The sequence below is a fragment of the Argopecten irradians genome, chromosome 4 (assembly GCF_041381155.1).
Source record: "Argopecten irradians isolate NY chromosome 4, Ai_NY, whole genome shotgun sequence".
NCBI classification, from domain to species: Eukaryota; Metazoa; Mollusca; class Bivalvia; order Pectinida; family Pectinidae; genus Argopecten; species Argopecten irradians.
In genome coordinates this window covers 19,840,240-19,858,367 of record NC_091137.1, presented here as the reverse complement: position 1 = coordinate 19,858,367, position 18,128 = coordinate 19,840,240, and the positions used below count along the sequence as shown (strand labels likewise).

General features: G+C 34.3%; 2 protein-coding genes across 4 annotated transcripts; both read right to left on the bottom strand.

Moving 5' to 3' along the window:
* Window positions 1–914: 914 nt before the first annotated feature.
* LOC138320876 (toll-like receptor 4) lies at window positions 915–5,885 on the bottom strand. Its single transcript, XM_069264158.1, has 2 exons — window positions 5,821–5,885; window positions 915–4,091 (listed from the first exon to the last, which is right to left on the bottom strand). Exon 2 carries the CDS (start codon window positions 4,088–4,090, stop codon window positions 1,409–1,411), a length of 2,682 nt encoding a protein of 893 aa, XP_069120259.1. The 5' UTR covers window position 4,091; window positions 5,821–5,885; the 3' UTR covers window positions 915–1,408.
* A 1,286-nt stretch (window positions 5,886–7,171) lies between these two features.
* On the bottom strand, window positions 7,172–15,868 carry LOC138320875 (uncharacterized). Of its 3 annotated transcripts, none has more exons than XM_069264155.1 (10): window positions 15,786–15,868; window positions 11,910–11,971; window positions 9,983–10,098; window positions 9,512–9,676; window positions 9,113–9,159; window positions 8,822–8,933; window positions 8,012–8,170; window positions 7,747–7,781; window positions 7,551–7,627; window positions 7,172–7,209 (listed from the first exon to the last, which is right to left on the bottom strand). In XM_069264155.1, exons 2-9 carry the CDS (start codon window positions 11,966–11,968, stop codon window positions 7,592–7,594), a joined length of 729 nt encoding a protein of 242 aa, XP_069120256.1. In that variant the 5' UTR covers window positions 11,969–11,971; window positions 15,786–15,868; the 3' UTR covers window positions 7,172–7,209; window positions 7,551–7,591. The 3 variants fall into 3 exon arrangements, with proteins under 3 accessions (XP_069120256.1, XP_069120257.1, XP_069120258.1); XM_069264156.1 differs by having other exon boundaries at window positions 15,772–15,808; XM_069264157.1 differs by lacking the exon at window positions 15,786–15,868 and adding an exon at window positions 14,156–14,208.
* Between the last annotated feature and the right edge of the window lie 2,260 nt (window positions 15,869–18,128).

Here is an 18,128-nt window from a genome sequence, read left to right as displayed (position 1 = left end):
AAAACATTAATTACCTCAGAAAATATATACCGATGGCCTAAGATGAGGTTACAACACCAAACATATGCAAGATTTCCTGCGTAATATATATGATAACAATGGAGAGTCATTTCGCTGTTTTACCGTCTGCCGCAGTGATAGTCAACTACCGCGCGGTATTTAGGACGACGGGGGAAAAATCATAAGACGACCCGCGTTATGAAAATTAACATTTTATATATTTTAATTAAATTGTTTAGGAGGTGATAATAAGTGTAGTATTAACGTTAAGTTAATAACTTTTGCCACTCGACTAAATTATTAATCTCGTTTTACATTCCCATTTTAAAAATCAAAAAACGTTTCGGAAAGGTAGCAAACCTTAATTTTCGTCTTTTCGCGAAAGACGAAATGGTACAAATCAGCCACCGGTAGAAATGTCTATTTTTATAAATGGTGACATTGATCGCTGGTTGGTATTTTTCTCCTGGTAGTCAGGTTTTCATCCACCTTCTACAGCTGGCATGTCCTTATTGACTGCTGCGGTAATAGGGACGTAAAACTAACCAAACACTTGACCTTCCATGGACAAGGAAAACATTCACAAGTAATCACTTCCCCCAATAAAGGTTTCCATAAAGCTCGAGCACGATCAGTACAAGGAACTCAATTAACAACACAGGAACAGGTAATCTAAACCCTTAACTTCTGAACACAGAAAACAATACACTTACTACATTTAGTATATACTAGTACGTTAATAATGTATACTATCAGACACCTATACCACTTTATACTTTACTTTTTTATAATCTGACAATAATAATGAATTCCAGAATGTGACAAAAACAGCAAAAATAAAAACAAAAATAAGTGTAAAATTATTTCACTTTAGTTTAAACAGTATTTTATTGATATATCCATATAATTATGTGCATACAAAACATGGAATATTTGGGATTATTTCATTTTAGTTTAAACAGTATTTTATTGATATATCCATATATGTGCATACAAAACATGGAATATTTGGGATTATTTCACTTTAGTTTAAACAGTATTTTATTGATATATCCATATATGTGCATACAAAACATGGAATATTTGGGATTATTTCACTTTAGTTTAAACAGTAATTTATTGATATATCCATATATGTGCATACAAAACATGGAATATTTGGGATTATTTCAGTTTATTGCATACATATATTCATGGGAAAGTGCTAATTTGCCATTCCGTAATTAAGTGAATCATTTAAAACTGGCCATTTGGCCACATAAAACAATGTAAACCCGCTTATCATTTAGATATTTACCATGTTGTCACAGAAAAACATAAGTGTCCTTTGGTTATAATGTTAATTACACAGCCGAAATTTGAACCATGTAAATTTGATCCACTTGTTTACCATTCCCTGGTTAGGGAATCAAACCACCAAAGCTTGCGCCATTTTGTCCCAGAAGACAGCGTCACCATGGATACTTCCAGGATACTCCAAGTACGTGTTACTGTTGACCAACTCCATAACAGGGAGAGGAATGTCTTCTGGACGCACGTGTTTATAGAACACAAGGAATATGTTGTTTGTGTTTTCCCTTGAGTATATCCCCTCCATCCGCGCTATGTTGAGTTCGAACATACACCAGTTGGAGCGGAGAAAGTCTGGGGACAAAATTACCAGGGTTTTACGACTGTTGTGAATCGCGTTTGTAATGTTCTCGGCTATATTCCTTCCCGCAATGAAATCTCGCTGATGTAGGCAAACACTTAGCTGGCTATTTTCCTCCAGGTTTTTAAGAAGATCGCCAAGGACAAATTCCGAGTCCTCTTCAGCATGTGATATGAAGGCATCATATGTATATATCAGCCTATCCTTGCCTCTTGCATGATCCTTCAGTGTGAATTTATTCCTGGCCATGTAATACAGATAGCGAAGCCTCCACCTGTATCGGTACACAAGGCCACCTATAGTTACTGACAGGGCCAGAACAATGGCCGATACAACTCCTAGAATCAGCACAACATAACTAGCACACTTTCGCTCCAATTCGACCAGAGTAGAACTCAGGTTGCAGAACGACATGACAGTCCCATTGCTCAAAGAACATTGATACTTCTCAAACTTCAAAAACGAGCCTTTGTTCTCCATTATCCACCCAAGGAAATCCTTTTTCTCGCACGAACATTGAAACGGATTCTTTGATAAATCAATGCTTAAATTGGTTCGGGTGAATAAATCGCTGATTTCTGACCTGGTTGTGGGGTTCAGATACGGCAATTGGTTGTCTGATAAATCAAGGTATTTTAGGTTTTGCATGTGACCAAGTTTAACGTTAAACTGTCGTAAAAGGTTAGAGCTCAGATTAAGTGTTACCATATTGGTTTGGTTTTTCAATATCATTGACCCAAGGTCAGAGATCCTGTTATATGACAGATCAATGGTTTCCAGGTTAGCCAGGTGTTGAAAGGTCTGGCCGTCTCTGTCCTCAAACAGCATGAATCCTAGATAGTTATGGCTGATGAGTAGTGTCTGCAACTTGTGCGTATGGTTAAAGAAGAAAGTGCTGACGTAGGAACAGTAGTTGTAGGACAAATCCAGATATACCAGTGCGTGCAGGTTTGTAACAGGACCAATCCAAGTATGAAGGAAATTGCCTTTGAAACTTACCATTTGAAAATCATTGTTTGCATCAATAAGCAATTTTGGTATTTTATAAACAAGATCTGCGTTTTCAAATATCAATTCTGTCATATTCGGCGGGGGAATAAATATCCATTGAATTGGCTTGTCGACCTTCTGATATACAATGTCAGAAGTGAACGCTCGTGTCTTTCCCTGTCTTGTTTCCACGAATGGATGGTCGTCCTGTGGTGGGCCCCACCAGTTGTATCTTTGGTTTTTAACTAAGTGAGACCGACCATCCTTTGGCCGGTTCCGCCAGACGTTTCTCGTTCTGCTTACCGAGTTAAGATGTCCTTCCTTTGGAGGACCCCGCCAATCGTAACAGTCATCCAGTTGTGTTTGCTTGGAAGGATCGTGTGAATTGTACTGATTACTGAAATCTCCTCGCTTTAAATTTAGTAATCCCGCCATTTCCAATACGTAAATCCCGAAAGTGAGTCTGTTGTCCCGGGCTTCCACGAACTTCACTGTAGATGGAAAGTGGTAAGTAAATTGGTCTTCTAACTGTACCAGTCGATTACTGTTGCACACAAAATTTTCTAAGCTTGTATTTTGTAAGCACTTGAAGTCGTTGACGAAGAGAAATGTGCCCACACCATACATACAATGTAGTCCGCTGATGTCCAGTGTTGTGATGTTTGTGTACTGTAGGTCACAAGTAACATTGGGAAGTACAGCGAACGTCAACCCATCGTTGTACGATATGTTAAGGTATATGAGTTTAGATAACGCTTTGAAAGTTCCGTTTTCGATATATGTCAATGCACATGATGAAACATTAAAAAACTCTAGATTCGGAACATCACGTAAAAACTGCGACCTGATCGCTTTCATATAACAGAATCCTGTTTCACCAGACATATCTAGCGATTTCAAAGCTGACATCGCTGGCAGTGTTCTCGGGATACGTAAGGTAGCGTCAAGTCCGTCGATCCCAAGTCGTTTTAGCTTTGTGAGTTGACCGAGACATCCTGGATAGCTGAGGTTCTGGTCCATTTTGTAGTTGTTGTTCTGCTGGATATTCAACACTTCTAGATTCTTGAGACCCTGGAACACATCTGCGGGAAACACGTCACGTGTATACTCCAGTCTATTATTACTAAGGTCAAGGGCGTTCAGTCGTGTTAAGGACAAAAATGGATTCCTTTCGTTCATCGACTCGTCTGATCGACCAAGTCCTACACCGTTGTGAATGGCTGGTAATAGTCTGAAAATGTTATTGTAGCTGAGGTCTATTATTGTTACATTAGTTTGAAACTTTGGAATGAAAAACAACTGTTTTCTTGAGCAGTCAGCAATTATGTTATTGGCGTTGTCTTGGAAACAAGAGCAGTTGACTACATCAACACAATGTGTTTCAACCTTTGCCACCACATACACTAAAGCCACGGAGACGAACCAGGCTCCAGAAAATTGTACTGCCATCCTGTAAATGTAAAATGTATATAATACTTCATTGCAACTTTGATTTGATACAACCTAGTTAATTTCTTTCCTTTTTTCAGCCTCGTCAGATCTTGAATGTTTTAAAAATAAATTGCGATCGTATACAGGACAAGACAAAGATTTTTTTTCTGTATCTGAAGTGTATGGTAATTGAATGTTTTGCACAATCAAACGAATTTTTATATTCAGCATAACGTAAGGTTGCAATTTTCAACAACAGATTATCTTCCCAATGTTATCTTCTTGAAAATTAAGCGGTGATCAAAATAAGTTAAAGTTAAAAAAAAAAAGAAAAAAAAACTAATGCAGAACTAAAAGGACAACAAATAGTGAAATTCGATATGAAAGATAGGTAAATGTAAATGTATTTTCAATGGAAGCGCACTGCACAGTAAAGCCCTCAGCAAGCTTTGTATTTACCCTATTTAGTGACCATTTGAATCTAGAATAGCAATCTCCTTTAAGGCTACATCTATCTTTTTCGGGGCATTGTCTGGTTGGATACAGCAAGAAGTCACTTTACTAAACTTACAGTTAGTGGTTTATCAGAGGAAAATGTTTTTTATTTCATGTATTTATTGGAGTATCACAGTTTTAAAAACGAATGACGTATTTTGTTTAAAACGTATAAACATAATTTTTGATGATGTTGCAATAAGTTTAAAGGTATAACTTAAGTTTGAAGACAGCACTATCTTTGAAACTACGCTCTTGAGATTAGTTCAAAACCTAGCTAAAATGCTTCAATGGATTTGAATATTGAAATCATATGTATCTACTTAAACATTTAGAACATTCCTTTAATCGGAAAGTGTTAGTAATTTTCTTCGCTGTTTTAACGTCTATGACCAAAGGTAGTTACCGCGTAAAGTTAGTTGTGATTTTATAGTGAGAAGTCAGATCTGAAATTGATTAGCGTCGAGCGAATGGTGCTGGTATCTTCCGTAACAATATAAAATTAGCCAGTTAATAAGTATGCGCCGTACCCATATGTTTCAAATAAATATTGTCCTTAAAAATTGATATGTATCGCTATCAGCTAGTATCATGATTTAATTTTATTGGAAGAAAGCATTTAACTTAAGTCATTTCATCGTCAGTTTATTGCGTTTTCGATGCTCCATTTTTCCCACTTCCGATTTTAAAGGGGACTTATACTCCGGAAAGTACGAAAATAGAAAGTGCATTACTCGCTGCATTTTATATCAATAGATTTGTTTGAAAACAATATAGACCGGTTTGAAATACGCGATGCATTTGATACCTCTTCAGATTATTTTTGTAATATTCCCTATATGTAATGAGACGTGTTCACTGCTATATCTGAAAGTTTTGTTATGATTTCTTCATTCTATTACAGATGTTCTCCTTGTTATTATTCTTTATAATATTTCATGTAACAGAGACCGTGATTTTATATGAATGCATTTACTGCTTTTGCTAGGAAAATCGATCTAAGAACCTCCGGCTTATTACAGTCATACTCTCAATCCATCAAACTAAAGAGGGACTTCTCTTTAAGCGCAGTCGGTTGAACGTAAAACTCGTGGGTAGGTTTAAATTTCATGCAATGCATATTGGTTTTGATTTAGGATACAAAACTAAATGGTTTGATAAAATTCCTTTAAATGAGATACCTCCTTATATTTTTGTAACCATTTCAAACCCGATCCCGATCCGTGTGATATTATTCTATATACAATACTTACCTTGTTCGGCTGGAGATTGTGGTCCAAATGAATCCTATGATTTAAGCCAAGGGGTGAAGTTTACGGAAAAATGTGTGAAGTGTGGCACTTTAACTTCCTTATACAGTTGGTGGGCTGAGATATGTAATCACAACAAAATGACACTCTTTTCCTTATTTAGTACCACATGGTCAGCACTTAGGAGGTCGTGATTCTTCCTTAATTTACTGATTACATTTACAATAAGAGTTTATGTCAGTAACATATGCAGTATATTAACCACTTAATATAATCTCGGAAATATTGATATAACACATAATCTAAACTAGAGAGTAGGTTCTGGCAACACCCATTTGTTGTCTTTTCCCTATGGTTTTATTAATATATTCATAATAAGAAGAAAATCGCCATTCTTCTGAAGATTTCAATATACCCGGGTCCCGCTCATCCTCTGTACTCTAGGGCCGTTATATCCACCCCTGGGATATGTCATAGCAAAACAGAGGCCAATTCAGGAGAAAAATCAACTTCGTGCAAAAATTACCTTGGGACATTACAGAGACAGTGACGGCTAACCTAAAAGTCATAAGTCTAAAGTGTATTTATAGTCGTTTGATGTACGTCAAAGGACCAAACTGCATGTTCATCTGTTATTTCAAACAGATCCTTCAGTTTTGCTGCGACACTTTCTAGGGATGATTATAACGACTATAGTGGCCCTTGGAATATCTATTTCTATATTCTAATGCTGATTGTATTTCCATATCATGTTCCCTTGAATAAATGGATTTTAATAATATTTCCTTTCTCGTTTGTCATTTGTTCTTGAATTTGACACCCATACTAATGTACGAAATGTATTTTAATTTTCAAATATTTGACGATATTGTGTTGTAACAAAATGGAAATGTTTACAGACATGGCGCCATATCATAGCCAATAAAAAGTGTGAATCACTTTTAAACTCTGCGTTACTTGTTATTGTCTATAACGGAATGCTATGTTTGATGAGATATGTGAAATGATATAAAATGCCTGTGATGACGCGTCTGATATTAATACGCATGTCGCGCTTGCCTTCATTTGGGCAAACAAATATGTTAAAAGCTATAGGTTACGAAAAAAAAAAAAAAAAAAAAAAACAATTAGACAGGGGGTCTGGAGCAGTCTAGGCCCATAAAACCTCTTTTACAAATCGTGGATCCACAGAAAAAATGAACCTTTTCAGGTTTAGATTTTTTCATCTGTCAAAGTCCTAAAACATCACAAACGATTTTTTCTGTGTTTAAACACAGGAGTTTGACGTTCAGTAAATAATATAATACTCTGGTAATTCATACAGTGAATATTACAAACTGACTCACAGCACATATCATTTGTTAAAGATTTTATTCTGAAACACGTTGGTGGCTGGAAAAGAGAAATAAAATTTATAATTTTTACAATCAATTTATACGAATATAACAAATATGTTTTAATCTCAAGGTTATATTAGCACATGAAAGAATAAGAATAATTTTACTCTTTACTGCTTAATTAATGGTAAATGAGATAACATAGCTACAGTTTAAACGTAAAGACCGTCACTTAGACGTACACAATCGTGCTCAATATTATGATATAAGAACATCAATAAATGGCCAATTGTAATATGTAACAATCATAAATAAAATAATCAATGGAAATATCAATGATCTTCTTCCTTAACATGTAATGGCCAAACTATCGTTCCTCGTACCAGAATAACCCACCTAGTGGTATAATGAAGTCCACACTACAGGAGGGTGTCTGTCTAGGATGATGGTGGTGGGGGCTGCATGACGGCCATCTGTAATTGAGGATTAACAATCAAACATGTGTTCCGATCGGATATATCAATGATTTCGTGATTACAGCAACAGGAACATTTATATTGTAAAATGACATAACAAAAAGTAGCAACTCTACCTGGCCAGCTTCGATGATTGTCATGTGGTCATCATCTGAGAAAAATATTATCAAAAGCAAAATCAGTTGAGTATTTTTTATGTTCTGTAGGCGGTGGATCACATTTAATTAATATCATTCACTCATTTATGCATTCAATCAAATTTATGATTCCAGTGTAGTGGCCAATGCCAAAAGTAAAGCAATGGCCTTGATGCATATCATTTAGTAAAACATTAATGTTTGATTAAGCACTTTTTGTATACACCAAGAAAAAATAACGTACGGTCAGTATTATATTTGGCAAATAGTGGTGGCATCTGTGCGGCACCAATTGTGGTTCCTTGCGTAATCTGAGGGAAGATATGGTCAGCATCAGCACTCGTCCCGAATAAAGATGAGGTCCATCCGTGTTCGAACTCGGCCTTGTCTACAGAACCATCACCTGTGCAGAAAACGAAATCACGACATAAAAGTATGATATATTCCGCCTTTCCATTTTGTAGAATTATCTCCCTTGCTCGTAGGTATCCATTGTGCCGTCGTTCCTTTTGTAAGCGAAACCTACGTCGTGATATCTGAAAAGTATGACGTAATGCTCACAAACACATGACGCCATAATCAATACCTACAACAAGGACTTACGCTGCAAATTCAAAATAGTTTTGTAGGAAGATCTTAATTTAATATATTCATCAGGCATTTACATATTATAAGTAACTTATATACGATTTTTTTGTATAAAGGTCTGAGATAAATTACCTGTATTATAGATTATTCGTATATACATTATCTATCTTTATTTGAATGAACATATTGCATTATGATATATAGTTAAGTCGCCCATGGACATTGTATTTACGTTTTGGGCGGTGTTTTCAATGTCAGTCTCCCCGAAGACCAGTATCACTCAACTAAGTCGGGAATTTGTCCAACACCGTAGTTCACGCCACTAAAATAGTGCCAAGCAGAATCTCTCTCTTGAACAGTCAATTCGAAGGTATATCTCCCCCTCCCCCTTGACATTTCTAGAGACTGGGGACCATGCAAAGAGACAATGATAAAGCAATGATCAATATATTATGTGCCTACTTACTGTTGAAATCGAAGGAGTTGAAGAAACCATTGAACTCTGTAGATGTCAACTGGTTGTTGTTATCTGTGTCTGCTCGCTCAAACAATACAGCGAATGGAGTCTCCTGGATAATCTGTAAGTAGACACAAACATCACAGTGACGAGCTTCCCTTCGTCTACCCCCCTCTCTCTGTTTTTAAGTTGATACCCTTTTATGCGTTTTATTTTGTCTGCTTATTAATCGCGAACACTCATGTGTGACGCTTTTTAAACAACAGAGAATCATAATGATATGTCACTATCGTCGCTTACCTGAACCCATTTTGTGGCGAAATTCTTCGCAGTTACAGTTCCCGTATCTGGAAATTGATATACATGTAAATGTAAGTATATAAGTTTTAGAAGATTGATTTTCGTTAAAATTGGCCAAAATACTAATAGTGAAATTTAGATTTTATCATAACAGTTTTATAAATCTGGCATATATTTAAATAGAATGGTTGGCTACTGAATTATTAGTTTTTGGCAAAATGTGCACTTTACTGAAATGTCTCCATGTTGTAAGAGATTGCTTATGAAATTTAAATTGTTGTATAGTTTTGGATCTTTTGGGACTTCACCTAATGCTCTATGGCTGTAGCCGACTAAGCTATTGTTGCTTGTATGTACATTTTTTGGATTGAGAGAAAAAATACCAGAAACTTAACGTACGATCGATGTCGAATACGCCGTACATGAGTTTGAGATCACTGGAGTCGATGACGTCATCATCAGTGAGATCAGCCAGATGGAAGAAGGCTTCAGCGTGCTCTTGACTCTGATGTGTCAGTAGCTTCCATAGCCCAGTGAATTCAGCCATCGTCACACTACCGTCCTCTAGTAATAACAACAGAACCTCCATGATTTACCTCCTTAAAAGATTATACTGACAAATTAATGGTGTATATAGTAATTTATCATGCGTATACATTTTGAATCATGATCTTTTGTCTCTTTGTAATTCATTTACACAGATTTCTTTTTGTTTCTTTATCATTTATTTTTACCACGCGTGGTTGGCTGAGGACAAAAATTTTAACAGTTTGTACATCTTAATCGGATATGGATCTTAATATATATATATACTAGTCTTAACATGCTGATTTTGGATTATATTTTGATATGTAGCTAGATATGGTTTACTGTCAAGATCGAAGCCGGTGAATACGTCGTCTAGTTCCTGTGATGAGATTATGCCATCAAAGTTCTTGTCTGCCTTCATGTACAGCACGTTGATGAGACCATACATATCCAGGGGCCTAATAGATAGAAAAAATACACTACTGTAATACTACACATATGTGCATATACATACAATGTATCCAAGGAACTAACATACAAACTGTTCCAACACGATATATATCCAGGGTCCTAATAAATAGAAAAAATGAATTCCTATATATACAAAAATTAATTTACATATCCAGGGCCTAACAGATAGAAAACAATCATTACTATTCATATACATATCCAGGGACCAAATAGATAGGAAAAAACATTACTATACATATACATACAGGGAGGATTCAGGTTTTGAGGTTAGAGGGGTCCTGAGACCAAGCAAATCAGGCGAGAGGTCTAGGGGCCGCCTATGCCCCTAGGAGCTCTCGAATAAATGATGCAAAATCCTGCATAATGAGGATCTAATGATTTTTTTTCCAGAAAATAATTGAAGCCATTTAAGGAGGTTTATTTCTGATTTTCGTGTCTAGTGTAATATTTTTCATTTGAAGTTTTAATTTAATTTCCCAATTTTGTTACTTCCAGAATTGCAATACCAAAATCTTAATATTTACATGGACGTAAAACGAAGAAGGGCGGGGGTCAAAGGCCTAATGTCCCCCACAAGCTCTCGAATATATGCTAATAATTCATGCATTTTGAGGACTTCAATGAAGAACGCTTTTTCAGAAAATAATTGAAGTCATGTAAACATCTTAGTTTATTATTTTTGACGTCTAATGTCATATTTTAAATAAAAAGTTACAGAATTGCAATGCCTAAAATCTGAATATTTATAGAGGCACGAAGCAAAGAAAAGGGTGGGGTCTGGGGGCCGCCTATTATAGGTTTTTATAGGACTAAAATAAAAAATATATGAATTTACTTTTATGCATTATCTGTCAGATTAGATAATTTTTCCCTAACATACTCAGTCTTCATAATTCGTGTATTGTACAATGAAAGAAAAGAAGGCTAGCGGTCTGTCCATGGCCAGACGCTGCCAGGAATCATAACTATCATCCTGTTTTTTTAGGAAACACTTTCCACAAATCAGCAAACATTTAGGAGCCTTTTGCCATGTACAATACTTTTTAACATCGTTTGTTCTATCTTATAGTATTATCGTTAAGATATATTTTTGTTGAAACAAAAAGGAAAGGAACTGGCCAACAAGGGGTGCACCCAGGCCCCCATAAGTTTTCAAAAACTTCTACAAAAACATGTATTCTATTGCCTTGCGATCATCTTTTGAAAATATAAGAAGGACTCCTTTTGATAAAATGTGTAATATATCATTTACAAACTGAAGAACGAAGGGAATGACATGTAGTCAACCAGCGAAGAGCTATGGCAAACTACGTTTCCACCCACTCCCTTTTCTTTTACAATGTGATACCATAGAGAAGTTCAAAAACATTAGCTTTTTAACATAAAATGTTTTACTGTAGACTGTAGAAAATAGTATCCGTTTACATGTATGGAAGACATCCTCGATACTCTAGAGATTCTGATCACTTACGATCTCTACCCCCCTAGACTATCTATAGGACAAACACAAAATTGATATGAATTACAAAGTTTGCATTTCCTTGAAGAGTTAATGTCCCTTTGAGCTCCTTAAGTTGTGATTAGGGAATATAAGAACAATCTGGGTAAACTCACCACCACCACCACCACCACCATCACCACAAGAGTTACAATATTTTCAATTATTTGGGCTTAATTGGAACAGCTTTATGTTTCTTTACAAACGTTTTCATGGGCTCAAAATTATGTACATGACTGCCAGAATAAGGGTTTTGGCTCGGATATAAATGCTTGTTTATAAGTAAATAGATATAGTTACCCGGCCTGGGCGGTCACCACAGCGGCCACAGTGGCGGCGAGCAAAATGTGTCTCAGCATTTTCTGAAAAGGAAATTACGTTAACTTTTAGAGAAAGGCGAAAACACGACAGAAAACTAACAGTGGATATCAATATTGTTATTCATGCTGATTAAAAATGATACAATTCCAACCATAATATATAGTTGTGTATACGTGTTTATATGCAATATGTTTTGTATAGGAATTGTTTAATTTTTCATTTCAACAAAATTTTATTTCAAACAAGTGAAATAGGATCGAACAACAGGCAGTGCCTATGTAAGTTCTCTCCCTGGTAACAAAATGTATATATACAAATAACACGAAAGAGCATTTGAAAGTACATGTTTCATAAGTCATGACAATATATCATATATTATTAATGAGATTATAGATAGTAATTTTTTTTCAAAAAGTATAATAATAAAGAAATGAGAATGCAGCAGCCATGAGGAAATTACCTTCACCCACCAGATACAGACCAGAAAGCCCATGTGGCTAATAAGCCGATGGTCATCCACCAATGGGATTCAGAAATTCTACCATGGCTGCTGTATTCATGTATATGATTCAAGAGATAAAATGTTGCAGAATATTGAGATAAATTTTGGTCTAAATTTATACTTGTCATGACACATGCATTAATTTTAACAATTACCTAAACAGATATGTAGCTAAGATAAATGTATTAATCATATATTTTAAATACATGTAGTATGACAATTTATATAATAATACGTAAACTAATAAATGATAAATGCCCATCGGAACAGATGCTGTTATAGAAGTGTTTTTCAGAACACTAATTTTATTAATAAAGGTATGGTATCTTTAACCACGATTAGTTAATAAATTCATCAAAGTTATTGATGAATCATACAATTAGAAGTACAAAAGGAAGAATCAATAAGTAAAACAATTATGATGGTGGTTATATGTTATGAAATCTATAAGTAGCCCTTACAAAATCTAGTGTACACTGAAAGATATTCAAGTTTGTTTCATTATTACAATCATTACAGCCAGACAAAAGTATTTGAAGGTCAAAGTGGTTATAAGTAAAATTTATTAACTTATTTTGGAGAGTTCTGCGCTGTTAATTGTATTTACTACAGGAGAAGAAGTAATGTTCAGTGGTTTCATATGCATTACCACACTCGCACAATGGTGATTCTGCTAAGTGATCATTATAAAGATCAAAGTTTAAATTACTACAACAGTTCCGTAATTGACATATCAAAATATTATCTTTCCTTTTGCCTGAATTTAAAAAAGTTTTGTACTTGGCATTATCTGTGGGTGTGATATCACTAATATTCTGGCTTAGAAGTTTTTTAAATTGGTTAATAGAGGTGATACTGGTTAAATCAAATCTAAGTGCAAGTTCATTGTATTCTTTCAGAGTTTTTGGAATAAAACTATTAGCATAAATGGTAGATCTACTAAAAGGAATTGCAAATAATCTTTCATTTCTTAACAGATATGGGTTTTCATTATTAAAGTATTGTTCAATTAATTCGTTTAGATAGGAGGGAGCAGTTATAAAATTTTTATAAAGAAGGACAAGTCTATGTTTTTTGCGCCTTGTGGCAAGTGTATCCCAGCCAAGTTCTGAGTAAAGTTTATAATGAGATGTTCCCTTACGCAGTCCAGGGATAATTCGGACAGCCTCTATTTGAATAGTTCAAGAAGTAATGCTTCCTGCTGTGTACAATTATCAAACAAGATATAACCATATTTTAATATCGGTCTAATATATGAAACATAAATATTAGTTAAAGATTTTCGACTCAATCTATATTTAACAGTTTTTAAAAGTTTTATACGATTACAAGCTTTTTTGTAAATGTAGTGAATATGGTGGTGCCATTTACCATCCTCAGAAAGAAATAAGCCAAGATGTTTGTGGTTTTTGACATTTTTGATAACCTCATTTTGGAATAAGACATCTGGACATATAATATTTCTTTTGCGACTGAAAGTAAGCGATTCTGTATCATCTGGGTTGAATTTAATATCCCATTTTTTAGACCATTTATCTATATTTTCAGGGTCCTCAGATAAACTATTTGCTGTATCTAAAGGAGAAATGTCCGTGACCTTAAAAAGAGAGGTATCATCTGCAAATAGTCTTTTATCATTTGTTATACAATCAGTTATGTCATTTATATAGATTAGAAAAAGAAAAGGACCGAGAACTGAGCTCTGGGGGACACCCGCACTTACCTGACGATATGAAGAGGAGAAACCTTCAGTTATAACTCTGTGTTGACGATTATCTAGATAACTTTAAAACCAATTTAAGACATTACTTTTAACACCATACATTTCAAGCTTATAAAGTAAGCCGGGGTGCCAAACCCGATCAAAGGCTTTGCTAATATTACAAAAAATAGATCTAGTTTCTAGCCCTTCATCTAATTTTTTTTATAAATGTGTCATACATTGAGAGTAATTGATAAATAGTTGAGTCTCCTCCAATAAATCCTGATTGGAATTTCGATACCATTTCATGTTCAACAAGATGATTATATAAATGTTTGAAGATAATCTTTTCTAATATTTTACTAAGACAAGATGTAATTGAAATTGGTCGGTAATTTGAAATGTCATTATCACTACCTTTGCCTTTATAAATAGCATTTATATTAGAAAGTTTCCAAGACGAAGGAACAAAGCTAGTTGACAATGTTTTGTTGAATAAAATAGTTAATGGTGTAACAATTGATGATAAAAGAAGTTTCAGGACCTTAGGTATTATGCCACCAGAGCCAGCAGGTTTATTTCCATTTATTATAATTAATTGATCTCTGACTTCCTGTTCCTGAATTAAAATATTATCAAGTATGTTAGGAGATTCAGGGACAGCAGGCAAAGGATCAATATTATCAGAAGAAGTTGATATTGATGTAAAATAGTCAACAAAACCTTCGGCTTTATCTATGGGATGGAACAAGAAAGAATTATTATAATTTAATGGTGGAATAATAGAGTGTTTATTATTGAACTTAAGTAGAGTTTTTGCGGTTTTCCACCATTTAAACGAAGAAGTATTTATATCATTTAAAGATTTTTCTAAATTTTCCAAATATACAGATTTTGCATTACGAATCAAAGTCATGGTTTCATTTCTAAGATTTCTAAAATTTTCCCAATGAGCTGAATTAATGGTTTGAACTGCTTTTTTATGAACTCTATTTCTCTGTCTAATTTTTAGCCTAATCTCACCTGTCATCCATGGCTTGTCATTAGGTCTTACAGTTATTTTCTTTTGAGGTATAAATTCATTCATAACCCTATTTATAGTATCACTAAGTATGGAATTGAAACTATCTACATCATGGTGTTCACCAATACTTACCCAGTCAATATTATTGATCATTTGATTCATCTTGACAACATCCGCTTCATTATAGAGATAAATGTTTTTAGCATATGTATGTTGTTTAAAAACAGAATGACAAAAACTGAAATTAATAACAGAAGGATCACTGCATATCGGAAGTGGTATATGTGTATTTTTAACAATGGTATTGTTATTTGTAAGAACAATGTCAATTGAGGTAGAGGAATCAGGTGTTACTCTTGTAAAGTCATTTACAAAGTTTGTCATATTATATTTGCTGAGGAGTCTACTAAAAGTGGAATTAGGCTGTATGGTGAGCATATTTACATTAATGTCACCAGTGATAATAATATCAACATTTGTTTGTTTCGAGTCATCAGTAACATGATCAAGCATAGTATTCAAGTATCAAATTGTTTAATACTATAGATACACTACCTCTCACTTCTACTTTGGATCAAACTGTACCTTAAGTTTAACTGTTATGAAAACTTACTGAAGACAACTTACCACGTCTTGTAGGGTCCGACTGGCAGTACTGAAAGAGAGATATGGAATGTTCTGTTATATCTTATCAGTGGACGTCCTCGGTGTCCTTACACTGTAATCAGCACATCTGCACCAGCTGGTCACACACTGCCAATGTAACTGACATACTGTACTCAAGGTCAAGTCCAATACTCATGTAAAAGCTAATAGAACTATAAAATTCCGACATGAGAATATGTATACATAGAGTACTTTCAACTTTTCAGCACACTCTGCTTAATTATTTCTTTCAAAGACACGAGTATTGTTGGTACCATGTAAAAACTACAGTATCGATGTACTATGATATACATGTACTATACTAGAATATACTAGAAGTGATAATTGAGCTTTTCACTTGGGTTCGTGATGAAGATCATACATTTTTGATAATTGATAAAAAGACAAACTCCAACAAATTTCCATGATGTCAAGTAAAAGATAAGCTAGCCTGATTACGTAAATGTATGGAATGAAAATAAATTTGGAGTTGTTATTCATTGGTTCAAGAAAAAACATGATATTAGCAAACTGCAAACAAATTTTTCTTGCACGTTTGTCATATCCGATTGAAAAAAAACCCCAAAATTATTTTATTTGCAAGCTCTTGCTGAGTTGCGCATATCAATGATATTTTTACTATATTGTTTACCCTTTTTGACATCGTAAATATATTGTTAAATTATTGTGGAGTGACGTTTGGAAACTGAAATAGAAAGTCATTGTCAGATAAATATATTTGTTTTGATGTCTAGTAAGTCTAGGAAGTAGATGTGTCTGGTATAGTCCAGTCTAAAAAGTAGTCTAGGGTTCTTATCTATATACTAGTAGACTATCTTCACTCTTCGCCGACAGCGCATCGTACTTCTTATATCTGTTACTATAATGAATTTTGGACCCAAATTCGGACAGAAAAACACATGTTTATACAATGCTGACACAGTTGATAAAATAATCGCCTGCAATTATGTAAAAATGAATTCCGTATCGCGAAATTTCTCTTTTAATAAATTCCAGCGAACACGTGGTATAACCAGAACATTTTTTGACTAAATCTTCAAGTCTGACAACTATTTTACACGATGATTACTAGATTATTATGGTTTTAATTACAAAACATCAAGTACTTTTCCATACGGACATAAATGAAGGTTTCAACTCGGAACTTATTATACAAGAAAAAGAATGATAAACGAGAAAAATAACTGACAAAGAAAAAGCTTCCGATTTCAACATTGTATTTTTTCTTCTAAAAAACAAAAACAAAACAAAAACTCCAACATATCTTTACTGGGTCCCCATCAAATTGATGTAAAGTAAAACATCACAAAAGAAATGGTGACGAAGAAGTCTAAGCAAATCACATCAGGACCTGATGAATTCCTCCAACGATCCTCAAGATAATCGTCAAGAAATCATAAGAGGAAAGAAATTAACTTGAAATCTGGAAAATAGGTATCCACAAATGGAAGATGAAGCCCAAAACAATAACCAAAACGCCCCACGGGAATCCATCATTAGAGAAAAAAACATTAATAAAACATTTACATTAGAGTCCTACTATAAAAGGGAGATATAACATGACGATACCACAGCCTTCCGAAACATCTTTAAATGGACTTAGGTGCTAATTAGTCTAATCAACCAACCAACCATTTCAAAAATGTTAAAAAGGCCTCATTGTAATCTTGAAATCTCTCATTTAAATGTTAGATCACTCAGAAATAAAATTGATATTATTGAAGCAGAACTTTATGATAAAGATATATTATGCTTGACTGAAACTCATCTCACACCAATTATCCCAAACTCTGACATAAACATAAATTCATTTTCTAATAATATTCATAGGCTAGATAGAAAGACTGGGCTAGGAGGTGGAATAATTATATATTGTAAAAATACTATAAACACTAAAAGAAGAGAAGACTTGGAACATGAGGATCTGGAGCTCATCATCTGGATATTTTCATCAATAATAAAAAAAAATAATATTAGGATGTATTTATAGACGGAATCAAATGTTGAATATTGGAATAAGCTTGATACAGTTCTTGATGAGGTTTATAACAAAAATACAGGTACTGATATCATTATAACTGGTGATACAAATGTAAACATGTTAAATATTCCTGACAACCACTATTTAAGCAGACTGTTAACAAAATTTAATCTCACCAGTATAATCAATGAACCTGCAAGAGTAACTGATACTACTTCCACTGCTATTGATTTACTTTTTACTAATAACATTAATCTAATTAGAAATACCTTAGTGAGTACACCAATATGCAGTGATCACTCAGTTATCCATTTTACTTGTTC